Genomic DNA, 16,817 nt, shown 5'->3' on the forward strand with positions numbered 1-16,817 from the left:
AAAAAAAAAAAAAAAAAAAAAAAAAAAAAAACATTGATTCACCTAATAATAACATATAAAGAGTAGTAATTCAGGCTGAAACACATTAATACTGTTTTTCAGAAAGTAATTCCTAAATAAAATATGGAAGGCTTGCAGAAAAAATTACTATCTTAGTGAGGTACTTCAGAAGTAACTAAAGATGACTGACATTCTAATTACAGCTCATCATTTTTATAATTATCAATCAAGCTCTGGAAGGATCTGTCATCTTAGCAATTTGTTTGGTCTGGTTTAAATTGCTGTATGCACTGGAAAGTTCTAAGAAGGCTGTATTTCTTTTATAAATGCTCCTTTGAGAATTTCCCTAATCTGAACTTGTATTCTCAAGACATGATTAAAACAGTATAATTTTACTTTTCCAAAAGCATTTTTTAGAACTGAAACCTTTCTGTATTTAGTTTTAGAAATGTATCTTTGAGTTTATTAATGCAGACTTGATAAAAGCCCACAGGATGATTGATTTTTAAAAATTGAGGTAAAAGATATATAGTATAAAATTTACCATTTTAACAATTTTTAAGTATACATTTTAGTGACATTAGGTACATTCACATTGTTGTACAGTCATCACTGCCATCCATCTGTAGACTACCTAAAAAATAATTTCAACATTTTTTTTTTTGAGATGGAGTCTTGCTCTGTTGCCCATGCTGGAGTGTGATGGCATGATCTCGGCTCACTGCAAGCTCCGCCTACCGGATTCACACCATTCTTCTGCCTCAGCCTCCTGAGGAGCTGGGACTACAGGCACCCACCACCACGCCTGGCTAATTTTTTTGTATTTTTAGTAGAGACAGGGTTTCACCGTTTTTGCCAGGATGGTCTTGATTTCCTGACCTTGTGATCCACCTGTCTCGGCCTCCCAAAGTGCTGGGATTACAGGCATGAGCCACTATGCCTGACCCAATTTCAACTTTTATTTTAGATTTAGGGAGCACATATGCAGTTTTGTTACATGGGTATAGCATGTGATGCTGAGCTTTGGAGTACGAATGATTCCATGACCCAGGTAGTGAGCATAGTATCCAATAGGTAGTTTTTTAGCCTGTGTACCCCTCCCTCCCTGCCCCTCTAGTAGTCTCCAGTGTCTATTGTTCTCATCTTTATATCCATGTATACCCCATATTTAATTCCCAGTTCTAAGTGACAACATGTGATATTTGGTTTTCTGTTCCTGTGTTAATTCACTTAGGATAATGGCCTCTCACTGCATTCATGATTTTGTTCTTTTTTATGGCCGTGTAGTATTCCATGGTGTATATGTACCACATTTTCTTTTTCCAATCCACAGTCGATGGGCACCTAGGTTGATTCCATATCTTCGCTATTGTGAATAGTGCTATGATGAACATACAAGTGCATTTTTTTTTTTTTTTGGTAGAACAATTTATTTTCCTTTGGATACATACCCAGTCTTGGGATTCCTGGATTGAATGGTAGTTCTGTTTTAATTTCTTTGGGAAATCTCCAAACTGCTTTCCACAGTGGCTGAACTAGTTTACATTCCCACCAACAGTGTATGGTGTTCCCTCCGCTGTGCAGCCTCGCCAGCATCTTTTGTTTTTGACTTTTTAATAATGGCCATTCTGACTGGTTTAAGATAGTATCTCATTGTGATTTTGATTTGGATTTCTCTGATGATTAGTGATGTTGAATATTTTTTTCGTATGTTTGTTGCCTAAAACTTTTGCATCATCCCAAAGTGAAACTCTGTACCCATTAAAAAATAACTCCCCATTCCTACCTCCCTCCAGCTCCTGGCACCCACAATTCTACTTTGTCTCCTTGAATTTGACTGTTCTAGGTACCTCATGTAAGTGGAATCATACAATATTTGTCTAGCTTATTAGCATAGTGTCTTCAGGGTTCATCCCTGTTGTTGTATGTGTCAGAATTTCCTCATAAAGGTGAATAATATTCCGTCATATGTGTAGACCACATTTTGTTTATCCATTCATCTGTTCATGGATATTTGGATTATTTTCACATTTTGGCTATTGTGAATAATGCTGCTTTGACCATTGGTATACAACTATCTGTTCAAGTCTCTGCTTTCAGTTCTTTAGGGTATATACTAGAAATGGAGTTTCTAGATAATATAATTCTAATGTTTACTTTTTCTTGAGGAATCACCATCTGATTTTCTATAGCAGCTGTATCATCTTACATTTCTACTGTCTACGTTTAATTTTATATTAATAATTCATTTTTCCAGATTTTGCCTGAAACATTCTGCCACTCTAGGTTATGAATCTAAAGCAAGAATACATCTTAAAACTTCTAACATAATTCAAATAATTGAACTTTTATTTTCATTTGAAATATTTGTTCATTTTATTGGTCACACAGTGTTTGTTATAGAAATTTGGGACTGGCCGAGCGTGGTGGCGAGCGTGGTGGCGAGCGTGGTGGCTCACGCCTCTAATCCCAGCACTTTGGGAGGCTGAGGTGGGTGGATCACCTGAGGTCAGGAGTTTGAGACCAGCCTGGCCAACGTGGTGAAACCCTGTCTCTACTAAAAATACAAAAATTAACCGGGCATTATGGTGCACACTTGTAATCCCAGCTACTTGGGAGGCTGAGGCACAAGAATTGCTTGAACTGGGGAGGTGGAGGTTGCAGTGAGCCAAGATGGCGCCAGTGTACTCCAGACTGGGCAACAGCGCAAGACTCTGTCCCATCCCACCCCCCCCCAAAAAAAAGAAATTTGAGACTATATTTAAAAATACAAAGAAGGCCAGGTGCGGTGGCTCACACCTGTAATCCCAGCACTTTGGGAGGCCGAGGTGGGTGGATCACTTGAGGTTGGGAGTTTGAGACCAGCCTGGCCAACATGGTGAAACCCCTCTCTACTAAAAATACAAAAATTAGCCAGTAATGGTGGCGTACGCCTGTAATCCTAGCTACTCGGGAGGCTGAGGCACAAGAATTGCTTGAACTGATGAGGCAGAGGTTGGAGTGAGCCAAGATGGTGCCAGTGTACTCCAGACTGGACAACAGAGCGAGACTGTCTCAAAAAAAAAAAAAAGAAATTGGCGACTACATTTTAAAAATACAAAGAAGGCCAGGTGTGGTGGCTCACACCTGTAATCCCAACACTTTGGGAGGCCGAGGTGGGTGGATCACTTGAGGTCAGGAGTTTGAGGCCAGCCTGGCTAACATGGTGAAACCCCGTCTCTACTAAAAAAATACAAAATTAGCCAGGCACCTGTAATCCCAGCTACTTGAGGCAGGCAGGAGAATTGCTTGAACCCAGGAGGTGGGGGTTGCAGTGAGCCGAGATCGTGCCACTGCACTGCAGCTTGGGCAACAAGAGTGAAACTCCATCTCAAAAAAAAAAAAAAAAATAGATTAGGAAGTGTATCTAATTTGTAAGGGGGAAGTGAGGTAGGAGAGTGATAGGACTTGTTTTTTGGTCACAATCCTGCTGATGAAAAAAAAAAAAAGACGTGGGGATGGCAGGCCAAAAAACAGAATACAAATACAAAGAAAGAAAAAATGGTGCCATCTATAATCTCTCCATTGAGATATATTTTGGAGTATACATTTCTGTATATATTATATTTTAGAAAAATTGTAATCATACAGTACGTATTGTTTTTTAACATAGCTAAGCTAACTAAGTCTTCCAGGATACATTTATTTTTGTGGTTTTGTTTTGAATTTGGGATGTGCACATAGTTTAGCTGTATAACGTGTTTGGGTGGCAGCTTCTGTTGGGATGTTTCCTTGGGGGTCCTTATAATTTGAACAAAGCATAGCACCATGGGAAGGAAGAGAGTTGGGCTACCTTGCTCAGGGTACTTACCAAGGTACGTGACTCTCAGGGAAGGCCTGGGCTGAATAGGCCAGTTGAAGGTTCTTCCCATTAGCAGTGCCTCCTTCATACAGGAATAGAACACAAATAGAATCACTTCATATCTTCCTATTTGAACCATCTAAATTATTGTGCAACCCTCTGGAGTGATTATTGTTATTATTATTATTATTATTATTATTATTTTGAGACAAGAGTCTCACTCTATCACCCAGGCTAGAGTACAGTTGCACAGTCTTGGCTCACTGCAACCTCTGCCTCCCGGGCTCAGATGATCCTCCCACCTCAGCCTCCCGAGTAACTGAGATTACAGGCATGTGCCACCACACCCGGGGTAATTTTTGTATTTTTAGTAGAGAGAGGGTTTTGCCATGTTGGCCAGTCTGGTCTCAAACTCCTGACCTCAAGTGATCTGCCTGCCTCAGCCTCCCAAAAGTGCTGGGATTACAGGTGTGAGCCACCGTGCCCAGCCTGGAATGATTATTTAAATGAAATTTGGTTGAACTACATTTATATTCCTTTGAAATAAAATTCCATAGTTAGAACAAGTCTGTTAATACTTTTCTTTCATGTTTAGGCAAATTTAGTAGATGTCATATCAGAGCTGTCGTAACTAATGTTTCTTAAGTCGATGTAGATTTTATCACAGATGAAATACTTGTTAATTTTTAATGATTGCACCAGCTTTAGTTTACTGGATTGATAGTGTATACACATTAATTCTTCTTAAGGTTGATATTATTATGATCCTTAATGTGGTTTTCTTAGTAGTAGCAAAAGGTGCCACCGCCCCCAGGAAAATGGAATAATTAAAGACCTCACCACAATAGTCAAATTATAATGAGGATGGTGGTAATTTTGAGTAAATTAGAAAGTTTGGGTGGTATTTACAGTTATACTCTGCTGCCTTAGGAGGGAAATGCCACCCGCCAAGTTAAGGGCCCTGTTCTGTTGTTCTGCATGGCACATAGCCCACAGAACCTCTCAGGGAACCTTGTCTGAATTCCGAGGATGCCTGTTCATGTCCTCAGCTGCCCAGGTTGAGCATGGTCTAACGAAGACACACTTTGTGCCTTAGCAGTCTCCAGCCCAAGGATGCACTTTGTATGTTGTGAGCTCCGAGGACAGAGGTCACATGTGTTCTCTAGGCCTGCCTCTCAATGGTTGATGCAAAAGTGCAGGAATAAATGACATTCATAAGGCTTAACCAGGCAAATCTAGGCAGAAGCATCTTGGGGAATGCTTTTTATTGGGAGAGTGGTTACTTCTCTTTTTTTTGAGATGGAGTTTTGCTCTTGTCACCCAGGCTGGAGTGCAATGGCGCAATCTCAGCTCACTGCAACCTCCACCCCCCAGGTTCAAGCGATTCTCCTGCCTCAGCCTCTTGAGTAGCTGGGATTACAGGCGTGTGCCACCATGCTTGGTTAATTTTGTATTCTTAGTGGAGACAGGGTTTCTCCATGTTGGTCAGGCTGGTCTCGTACTTGCGACTTCAGGTGATCCACTCGCCTTGGCCTCCCAAAGTGCTGGGATTACAGGCATGAGCTACCACGCCCCGCCTGGATACTTTTTATATTGGAAACAGTTTAAAGACAGATGCTGCTGTACATTTACGAGGCAAGATAAAGTCAGAAAGAAGTGATGTTGAGGAAGTTCAGCCATTGAAGGGCCAGGACTGATACTCTCCATAAGAAAATTTAAAGGGGTCTGCTGTGTGACCTTGGCAAGTCCTTTCACCTTTGAGCCACAGTTCTCATCTGTTAGGAATGGTTTACAGTCTCCTCCTTACAAGAGTATTATGAATATTAAATGAAATAATGTATGGAAGCTACTTAATTAACTGTCTATGACAAGGCAGGTTCAGAATAGTTGTTCATTTCTTCTTTTCTGCTCTTAGCTTTGCTTGATTGTCTTGCTAGGAATAATTACTTGCTTGGCCAACATTACTGCCCTTGTTCTTATCTGCTCAAGAAATCCCCCAGCTTCTTCATTATATCTTGAACATAAAATCACAAATTTCTAGGTTTGGGGGAAACCCAGGCTCAAAACAGCAAATGGCTGTCATACTGACTGAATTTTTTTTTTTTTGAGATGGAGTCTCACTCCGTTGTCCAGGCTGGAGTGCAGTGGCGCGATCTCGGCTCACTGCAAGGTCCGCCTCCTGGGTTCACGCCATTCTCTTGCCTCAGCCTCCTGAGGAGCTGGGACTACAGGCGCATGCCACCACACCCGCTAATTTTTTGTATTTTTAATAGAGATGGGGTTTCACTGTGTTAGCCAGGATGGTCTCGATCTCCTGACCTCATGATCCACCTGCCTCAGCCTGCCAAAGTGCTGGGATTACAGGCATGAGCCACCATGCCCGGGACCGTACTGACGGATTTTAAAAGCAAGGGCCCTGTTCACAGGTCTCAACACTCTTATTTCCACTCTACCAAGCCTGTTGGGGATGCCTTTTTCTTTTATGATGGGTGTGGACATGTCAGATACATGACCGGGCCAAAGTGCTGGGATTACAGGCTTGAGCCACCGCGCCCGGCCAATGACCGGGTTTTTAAATTAACTCTTAAATGACAAGTCTTCAGAAAAATACCTTGTAAAATAAAGCTTCATATAATTTAGCAATGGATGAAGTCAGTGTGTATAATAATGCCCCATCGTTATGAAGGTTAGCCTGATCTTGCAGTAGATTACCAAACCCTGAGGGCAGAGTTGCCCATATTTGTTTAATGATTTTAGAATAATTGTGCTGCTGTCAGGAAGTTGTGTGGTTTTGAATGTCTTACCTTTTGTGTTGTAATTTTAAAGGTGGTGAGTCATATTTTTGGCTAATTCTGTATCATGTAAAATTAAACATTTTGAAGACTAACTCGATATGGTTCATAATTCTAGGAAAACCTGCTTCTGGGTTTTCTTGAAATTTACTTACCTGCTTGTATGGCTTTGTATGGCTTGACTTCTTATGACTCCTTTCTCCATCTGTTTTGTAAGAGGCACAAGAGGTCGTCTGAGGGGCATCTTGTTTCTTTTTGTTTATTTTATTAATCTTTTTGATATAGGGTCTCCCTCTGTCACCCAGGCTAGAGTGCAGTGTTGCGATTTCAATTCAACTGCAGCCTTGACTTCCTGGGCTCAAGCAATCCTCTCACCTCAGCCTCCTGAGTAACTGGGACTACAGGCATGTGCCATCATGCCTGGCTAATAATTTTTCTTTTTCTTTTTTCTTTCTTTCTTTCTTTTCTTTTTTTGAGACAGAGTCTCTCTTACTCTGTTGCCCAGACTGGAGTGCAGTGGCGCAATCTCAGCTCACCGCAACCTCCGCCTTCCGGGCTCAAGTGATTCTCCTGTCTTAGCCTCCCGAGTATCTGGGACTACACGTAGGCGCCACTACTGACAGGCTAATTTTTTTTTTGTATTTTTAGTAAAGATGGGGTTTCATTCTGTTGGCCAGGCTGGTCATGAACTCTTGACCTCAAGTGATCTACCCACCTTGGCCTCCCAAAATGCTGGGATTACAGGCGTGAGCTACTGCACCCGGCCCTTTTTTTGTGTGGTTTTTGTAGAAATGGGGTTTTGCCATGTTGCCCAGGCTGGTCTCAAACTCCTGGGCTCGAGCAATCCTTCCGGTTTGGGCTCCCAAAGTGCTAGGATTGCAGGTGCGAGCTACTGTGCCCAGCCTTTATTTTTAAACTTTTAAAAGCACTTAAGATCATCTTATCGTACAAAGAATACTTATAAATCAAGAACAAGAAAAAGAACAATGATCCAGTAGAAAAAAATAGGCACTTTGCACAAAAGACTGACAGTGGGCTCTGAAGATGTGAGTGAGAGGTGAGGAGCGCAGACTCAGGCTTCAGGTTGCCTGGGTGCAGATCCCAATTCTGCCGCTTACAAGTTTGAGCAGATTCTTAAAATCTCTTTTTTCCTCCATTTCCTTATGGGTAAAGTGAGGATTAAATGAATGAATAAATATAAAATTACTTAAAATAGTGTTTGGCACATAGTGCCCAGTAAGTTAGTTGTTACTATTGCAATTATTCTGATCACTATTTTTTTTTTCTTTTCTTTTTTTTTTTTTTTTTGAGACGGAGTCTTGCTCTCGCCGCCCAGGCTGGAGTGCAGTGCCGGCTCTCAGCCTCATACAAGCCTCCCGCCTCCCAGGTTCACAAGCCATTCTCCTGTCTCAGCCTCCCGAGTAGCTGGGACTACAGGCGCCCCGCCTCAGTCGCCCAGCTAGATTTTTGTATTTTTTAGTAGAGGAAACCGGGGTTTCACCGTATTAGCCAGGATGGTCTCGATCTCCTGACCTCATTGATCCGCCGTCTCGCTCCCCAACAGTGCTGGGATTACAGGCTTGAGCCACCGCGCCCGGCCCATTATTTTTTATTTTCAAGACAGTCTTGCTCTGTCACCAGGCTGGAGTTCAGTGGTGCGATCTCAGCTCACTGCAACCTCTGCCTCCCGGGTTCAAGTGATTCTCCTGCCTCAGCCTCCTGAGTAGCTGGGACTACAGGCGCACACCACCATGCCCAGCTAATTTTTGTATTTTTAGTATAGACGGGGTTTCACCATGTTGGCCAGGGTGGTCTCAATCTCTTGACCTCATGATCTGCCTGCCTCGGCCTCCCAAAGTGCTGGGATTACAAAGTGCTGGGGTGTGAGCCACCCCGCCCAGCCTGATTATTTTTTTAAGTGACATCCAACTCCACTCATGGCAGGCAAATGTCAGTTTAAACAAAACAGATACCAGATACCATGAGAGTATGCTGTGTGGGAAGGGTGTGTGTAAATAGACGCCATCTTACATCTATGGTGATTTTATATATGGCCACTGCTTCATTAGAAGATTATTTGAAATATTAGTAGCTAGTAACAGTAAAATAGCTATTAAACTTTGACCTAGCAATTTTCATTTTTAGGAATTTATTTTAGAAATTTCTGTATAAAACAAGACATGTCAATACAATAATATGCAGGCAACAATTGCAGTATTGTTCTAGCAAAAGACGTATTGACTTAAATGTCTCTCAGTAGAAAACAAGGTAAATTGCTAAATCGATGTAATGGAATGCTATAGTACCATTGAAAAGAAATGCAGCAGGTCTGTGTGTGCTAATATAGAATGATTTCCCCAGTGCACTGTTAAATAGGGAAAAAAACTTCCATTTGTGCTTTTGTTTTTAAAGATACACATACACCCATGCATACGTGTAGTGCTTCCATGAGTATACACTATCTCCAGAAGGAATTAGAGATCACTGGGAACAGTGGTGGCTTTTGAGGACAGGGTCAGTGAGGGATGGTAGGGAGACTTATTTTCTTATTCCCTTTTGTCCATTTGAAACAAAAGTGTTTTTTTTTCCCCATGTTCATGTATTACTCCCCGCTGAAATCTTTTACTTGTCCTCACCAATACCTCCCCCTCCGCCTGCACACACATTTGTCAGGACATTCAAATGTTATTCCAATAGTCTGTGCAGTGACAGTGAATAGCCTGATTTGACGGCGTTTAATCCTCATTGAATTTGTGGTATGATACCCGGAGCTGAAGCTGATCCTTGTCATCCAAGTTGTTGCTCGTGGGAAGAGTATCTCTGGCAGATGGGGACAAGGCTTTGGCTAAGCATGCTCCAGCCGCAGGCGCCCTCTGTGTGTGCTGTTGAGGGTGCTGGAGCCAGAACTTGGTCTTCACCTGCCGCTTTCGCTGTTTTTCGAGGTCTAAGAAGAGGATGAGTTAGAAGCACATGTGGAACAGATAAGCACTGACTAGGAAGTGGGCAAGACAAACAGCTAGTTCCCGCGTGTTATTCTCTTGTTGTAGGAAAGGTTTGAAGGTGGAGGAAGGATTGCACACGTGGCTGGGGGAAAGTGAGTGATCCATGTAACCAAAGGTGGTTCATTTATTCTAGAATCAGCTTTTGTTAGCATTTATTAACAGGTCTTTTTTTTTTTTTAAAGTTAGCTCAGTGGCTGTTTAATTTTTTTCTGGAATCCTTTCTGTTCCAGCAGAGATGTCGGCTTATTTATAGGAATTGCTTGAAGCCAGAGTCATGGTGGATGTCGGAAAGTGGCCCATCTTCACTCTGCTGTCCCCTCAAGAGATCGCGTCTATTCGGAAGGCATGTGTCTTCGGCACCTCAGCCAGTGAAGCACTGTATGTTACTGACGATGATGAGGTAAGAGTCTCTTAAAACCTACTTTCATTTTAGGGCTTATTTGGGGATTGGTCTTCAAAGTGTGCAGTTCAAAGACGGAGAAAAGTCAGGGTATAAATAAAGAGATCCTGAAGTTCAGGAAGACTATGACTTCGATAGTTTCTCTTTTTTCAGTTTCTTGATTTAGTACCCCTCTACTCCACAGCACTCTGAGTTTCATAATATAGACAAACATGCTGAAACGTAAGCAATGTCTGCAGAGGTTGAATTTTTCTTACCAACCGTATCTGTCTCTTTTCACCTCCTGAGCTCTCTAGTTGAAATGTCTTATTTTCAGAGGAGAGAAGGAAGCTTTTAACACAGCTTTTGGCCAAAAGACTCAGAAAAAAACTGTCTGTTTTCTAGGTCTTTGTATTTGGACTGAACTATAGTAACTGTCTAGGAACTGGAGATAACCAGAGTACACTTGTACCCAAAAAGCTAGAAGGCTTATCTGGAAAGAAGATTAAAAGCCTCAGTTACGGCAGTGGACCACATGTTCTTCTCAGCACCGAAGGTAAGGAGGGAACCCATCTAACTTTTCAGTTTGTAAGAAATTGACCAGTTAATTCTATAGGATTATACCAGATAACTAATTTTGGATTGTTTACTTCTTAATTTCTGAGGGGAAGTACATAAAGCAGGTAAAAGTTAAACACTTCAGGCTAACTCTGGAACAGCTATAGGATGTCTTGCAAATTAGGCAAACTTCTGAGGTTTTCGACTACTTCCAAAAAGCTGTGGAAGATTAGATTTGGCAAATGAACGGTCCTTCCAGCCTAATTTTTGAGTGGATTTGTGGTTGCAAGGCAACTTTCAGGGTTCCTTTGGTTCTTTGTTTCTCTCTCTTTCTCTCTTTTCTTTTCCCTCCCTCCCTCCTTTCCTTCCCTTCCTTCGTTCCCTCCCTCCCTCCCTCCGTCCTTCCTTCCTTCCTTCCTTCCTTCCTTCCTTCCTTCCTTCCTTCTTCTTTCTTTTCTTCTCTTTCTCTTCTTTTCTTTTTTCTTTTTTTCTGAAGGAGTCTCTCTCTGTCTCCAGGCTGGAGTGCAGTGGCATGATCTCAGCCCATTGCAACCTCCACCTCCCGGGTTCAAGCGATTCTTCTGCCTCAGCCTCCCGAGTAGCTGAGACTACAGACGCACGCCACCATGCCCCAGCTAATTTTTGTACTTTTAGTAGAGACGGGATTTAATCATATTGGCCAGGCTGGTCTCGAACTCCTGACCTCGTGGTCCGCCCACCTTGGCTTCCCAAAGTGCTGGGATTACAGGCATGAGCCACTGCACCCAGCCGGTACATTTTTCTAAACACAGATGCTACGTGGCTTTCCTTTCTTTGTGTAGTTCTTGCATCTTGAATCGGGAAATCTTCGTCTGTTCTCTGGCGTTCATGTGGTTGCCATATTGAAAGAACTGGGGATGCGGGTTGATAGGTTCTTGTCCTTTTTTTTCTGCCTCTTCAAGATCACTAAGGGAGAGCAGACATTTTGTATGTGTGTGTGATTGATCTGTACTGTGGGCACCCAGCACTCTCTGAAAGTTCGTTATCTATAACGTAAATGCTTCCTTTTATACTTCAGACACGTTAACTCTTGCTCTCTTTCTCTGAGGTCCTCAGCTTTTTGTTGGATAATTGTCTAGGGTAGCATTTGGGAGACGATTTGCGTCTCTGCCTTTCTTTGTCTAGACTGAGAAATCAATCCCAGCTCCCTAGGATGCTGTCACAGGTTTTAGTATCTAGCCTTTTGAGTGCCTGTAACTCCTAACTGAATCCACTTCAAGTTCTCTGTGTCTTTCTCAAGAGAGCTGTGAAATCCAAATCTGAGCATCATCATGTGATATGAATATAACTGGAGTTGAGCATAATGAGGTGATTATCTCACTTTTGCCTTGCGTAATCATGCCTTCTGGCATCACACTGGTTCTTTCTTTCCTTTTTTTTCTTTTGAGACAGAGTCTTGCTCTATCACCCAGGCTGGAGTGCAGTGGCACGATCTTGGCTCACTGCAATATCGGCCTCCTGGGTTCAAGCAATTCTTATGCCTCAGCCTCCCGAGTACAATTAGAGGCATGTGCCACCACACCTGGCTGTTTTTTGTATTTTTAGTAGACACGAGGTTTCTCCATGTTGACCAGGCTGGTCTCGAACTCCCAGCCTCAGGTGATCCACCCACCTCGACCTCCCAAAGTGCTGGGATTACAGGCATGAGCCACCGAGTCGGCATTTTTTTTTTTTTTTTTTGAGGCAGGGTCTCTCTCTGTCACCCAGGCAGGAGTGCAGTGGAGTGATTATGGCTCGTTGCAACCTCGACCTCCTGGGCTCAAGCAATCCTCCCACCTCATTTTTTAATTTTTTTGTGGAGACGAGGTCTCACTGTGTTGCCTAGGCTGGTCTTAAACTCCTGAGCTCAAGTGATCCTTGTGGCTCGGCCTCCCAAAGTGTTGGGATTACAGGTGTGAGCCACTACACTCGGCAACTTTTGCTATTTTGTATGTGACTGTTTTTTCATCTTTGGAAGCTTTAAGGTTTTTGTTTTTTTTTTTTAAGTATTGTGACATAATCATGATTCTGTACTCTGGTATAATTTTAATGTATTGGTCATTTCTGGAAATTTCTTTATTTCTAGAAATTTTCTTGTAATATTTCATGAATAATAATTGCCCTTGTTGGCTGTGTGTAGTGGGCTCGTGCCTATAATCCCAGCCCTTTGGGAAGCCGAAGGTTTGCTCCAGGCCAGGAGTTGAAGACAAGCCTGGTCAACATAGCGAGGCCATGCTTCTTAAAAAAAAAAAAAAAAAAAAAAAAAAAAAAAAAAAAAAAGCTGGGGATGGTGGCACACACCTGTAGTCCAAGCTACTCAGAAGGCTGAGCCCAGGAGTTTGAGGTTGCAGTGAGCTGTGATTGTGCCACTGCACTCCAGCCTTTGTGACAGAGTGAGGGACAGAGTGAGACCCCATCTCAAAAAAAGAAAATTTTCTTCTTTGTATTCTCCTTTATGGAATTTTCTTAGAAAGAAGTTAGAGATTCTGGAGTGATCTTCCTACTTTTTTTTGTTTTTGAGGCAGGGTCTCTCTGTCCAGGCTAGAGTGCGGTGGTGCAATCTTGGCTCACTGTAGCCTCACTGCATGAGCAGGTGGCTCACACCTGTAACCTGGGCTCAAGCAATCCTCCCACCTCAGCTTCCAAAAGTGCCAGGATTACAGGTGTGAACCACCATGTCTGGCCTGATCTTCCTCATTTTTAAAAAATGTTCTCTCCCATCTGTGTTCTGGGAAACTTCTTCAACTTTATCTTACAACTCTTATGTCAAATTTTTAACATTTTCATTGTTTTATTTCCAAGTGTTCTTTCTTGATTTCGAACTTGTTGCTATTGTTTCATGGATTCATCATCTTCTCTTTGAGATTATTTAGAATTACAGGTTATTTTTAAATTAACCTTTTTTGGTTTGTTTTGTTTTTTGAGATAGAGTCTTGTTCTTTTTTCCCAGGCTGGAGTGCAAGGCGCAATCTTAGCTCACTGCAGCCTCCACCTCCTGGTTTCAAACAATTCTTGTGCCTCAGCCTCTTGAGTAGCTGGGATTACAGGTGCACGCCACCATGCCTGGCTGATTTTTGTATTTTTTTTTTTAGTAGAGATGGGGGTTTCTCTATGTTGGCCAGTCTGGTCTTGAACTCCTGACCTCAAGCAATACACCTGCCTCAGCCTCCCAAAGTGCTGGGATTACAGGCTCGCCCAGGCTCATAGAAACATGTTATAGGTTTTAATAACGGTAGAATTGGCTACCTTCTTGCTTTTTTTGTAGGGTTTTCCTATTTATTCTTGTTTGCTTATTCTTCCCATTAAACTTTCTAATCAATTTGTCTACCTCCAGAAAGTAATTTTAAGCTTTTATTGCTATTTAAACTTTATAAGTTTATGTAGGAAAACTAGAATCTTTATGATATTGAATTTTCCTCCAAGAACAAGGTATGTATTTCTCTATTTAAGTCTATTTTTCTGTTTTCAGGAATTAAAACACTCATTAGTTTGGACATTTCTTTCACCTGCTGTAACTTTAACACAATCTAATGGATCATAGTTTTTGTGTTTTGTACTCTTTCTTTCAGTCTTAAGCCTCGTCTTTCTCAGGATGAAATTTCCCGTTTATGGTTTCTGTCGTAATTTCTGTAGGAGGGAACGCCTCTTGTGAGCCACATGTCACCTGAAAGAGGACTCTGAGTTTGGGTGGGCTGTCTTCGTTCTAGAGTAGATAAGTAGAAGTCTCTTTCCCCTGGTTGCCTGGGGACTGCTGTGAGTGACCAGCAGTGACTAACTGTAATACTTGGATTTCTGCTGTCGCCCTTGAGTGTTGTTGTCGGGCAGATTGTCCTTTATAGGTCAGGATGTTTTATTACCATGGGAAAGATGAGAGGAGAATGCGTTAAGTCTGGGAGACCTGCCCTTGGCACTCGGGGGTGCTGTGCAAAGAAATGCCTGAAACGATGGTACTTCAAGAGATAACACAAGAAAAGTTGTCTTCGTCAGAATCTCAGAAAAGATAAAGTCATTATAAAAAAATTTTAGACAGAGGAGCTTCCGGGTTGGTGAGCACATCAAGGTGCCGGGAGGGGGTGGCATGCCAGGGAGGGCATGGGCGCTCCATGCACCCCTCAGCCCCACATACCTTGCCCTGTGCGTCTCCTGCATTTGGCTATTCCTGAGTTGAATCCTTTAGAATAAGCTGATTATGCTTTCCAGAGACAGTCACAGCAGTGTGAGTGACGATGCCTCCAGGTGTTCCTAGTCCCCAGCCCTCAAGGCATCCCCAGCCTTTGAATCTTCCTGAGATCACACACACTGTGAAGCAAAGACAAGCCATCTTCATTGTCCCCTGTCCAAATTCCTGACACAGAATAAATGAGCATAAAAAACAGTTGCTTTATGTAAAAAAAAAAAAAAAAAAAAAAAAACAAAAAAAAACAAAAAAAAAACAGCCAGATTTCATGCCACTAAAATAAAATAGTCTGCTTGAAGGAAGCTCTGGGACTTTTGTTTCCCTTGTAAACAGTCTGTCTCTTTCCCCTGTACTTGGTGAGCGAGTAGCCACACACCCTCTGTGGGTTCCCCGTGACTTGGTATTTGGTTAAGCAATGGTAAACATTAACATTGAGCTTTCTTATCATCTGCCTTTTGCTTGGTGTCTGTCACAGAAGCTATTGAGATGAATCAAAGTTTTTAGAAAGCCTAATTTTTGTATACATAAACTTTGATTTTTGACCACAAAGCTGATCTTCTTTCTATGTTATTACCAAGTTTTTTTCTTTAAAGATTTTGCATCTGTCTATCCCGTTCTGTCACCTATCTCTCTCTCCCTTACTCCGTCCGTGGTTACTTAATAGAGAGGAGGGGGCAATGGGAGAGAAATGAAGGCTGGAGAATGAGCTGTATGAAGTTCTGGGAAGGAAAGTACAGGGTTACTATTTCTTTTTGGAGCTGATTCTTTGTGTGCTTTGTGTGTACAGATGGAGTGGTTTATGCATGGGGCCACAATGGATATAGCCAGCTCGGGAACGGGACGACCAACCAAGGCATTGCTCCCATCCAGGTCTGTACCAATCTCTTGATCAAGCAAGTGGTGGAAGTGGCTTGTGGCTCACATCATTCAATGGCTCTGGCAGCTGATGGAGAGGTACGTATGCTGCTTTTATTCTTTTTTTTTTTAATGGTAGTAAAATACACATAACATAAAATTTACCAGCTTCACCAGTTTTAAGTGTATAGTTCAGTGGTGTTAAGTACATTCACCTTGTCGTACAACCGTCACCACCATGAGCCCACAGAACTGTTTCATCCTGCAAAACTGCAGCGCTGTACCTGGTAAACATTCACTCCCATTATGTCCTCCCCTAGCCTGTGGCAACAACTTTCTACTCTGTCTCTTTGAGTTTGATTACTCTAGGTACCTCATGTAAGTGGAATTATACAGTGTTTGTCCTTTTGTGACTGGTTTATCTCACTTAGCATAATATCCTCAAGGTTCATCCACTTTGTACCATATGATAGGATTCTCTTCATTCCTTTTCAGGGCTGAATAATATTCCATTGGATACCTATAGTAAGTGCCCACATAATGTCATTGATAGATTCTTGGAAACTACAACTTTAAGCAAAAAGACATGTAATGAAACCAGCTTTACCATTGGCTAATTGATAAAAACAAGAGTTAAGTTCCTATGGTATGTTTCTGGTCACAAAGACATCACCAAACTTCTGAAGACCCAAACCACCTCTTACATTAAACATTGAAATAAATGCAAACTATACATATATTTAACAAAGATTAATAAAAGCAAGTAAGAGAATTATTTACCCAATTTCTGGTGAATCACTGAGTGGGAGTGATCATAGTGGTGGTGGGTTAAGTCAAGAAATAAATGTTTGCAAAGCAGAAATTATAAGGAGCACCTCCTACCACCACAGAGTTCAAAAGCAAACAATCACAAATGTGGCAGCTCACTGAGGGTTTTTGACTGCGTTGTTTATTTCAGTGCATTTGTATGGTTATTGTCTACTTTGTGAATTCTTTTTTTTTGACTCAGAGTTTTGCCCTTCTTGCCCAGGCTGGAGTGCAGTGGTACAATCTCGGCTCACTGCAACCTCCGCCTCCTGGGTACAAGTGATTCTCCTGCCTCAGCCTTCCGAGTAGCTGGGATTACAGGCACCTGGCTAATTTTTTTGTATTTTTAGTAGAGATGGGGTTTCACCATGTTGGCCAGCCTGGTCTC

General features: G+C 42.1%; 1 protein-coding gene across 4 annotated transcripts in view; it reads left to right on the forward strand.

Annotated features, from left to right (window-relative positions):
- The window catches only part of RCBTB1 (RCC1 and BTB domain containing protein 1), a 54,469-nt gene that overhangs the window by 9,139 nt on the left and 28,513 nt on the right, over positions 1–16,817 (forward strand). For 2 of the 4 annotated variants that reach the window (XM_017873760.1, XM_017873762.1), the window contains 3 exons: positions 9,866–10,035; positions 10,420–10,570; positions 15,555–15,721. In XM_017873760.1, the coding sequence (XP_017729249.1) occupies positions 9,910–10,035; positions 10,420–10,570; positions 15,555–15,721 (444 nt within the window). In that variant the 5' untranslated portion in view covers positions 9,866–9,909. The remainder of the gene's footprint in view (positions 1–9,865; positions 10,036–10,419; positions 10,571–15,554; positions 15,722–16,817) is intronic. The other 2 variants (XM_017873759.1, XM_017873761.1) reach the window with 1 other exon arrangement.

The sequence above is a fragment of the Rhinopithecus bieti genome, unplaced genomic scaffold, assembly GCF_001698545.2.
Source record: "Rhinopithecus bieti isolate Rb0 unplaced genomic scaffold, ASM169854v2 scaffold_7398, whole genome shotgun sequence".
NCBI lineage: Eukaryota > Metazoa > Chordata > Mammalia > Primates > Cercopithecidae > Rhinopithecus > Rhinopithecus bieti.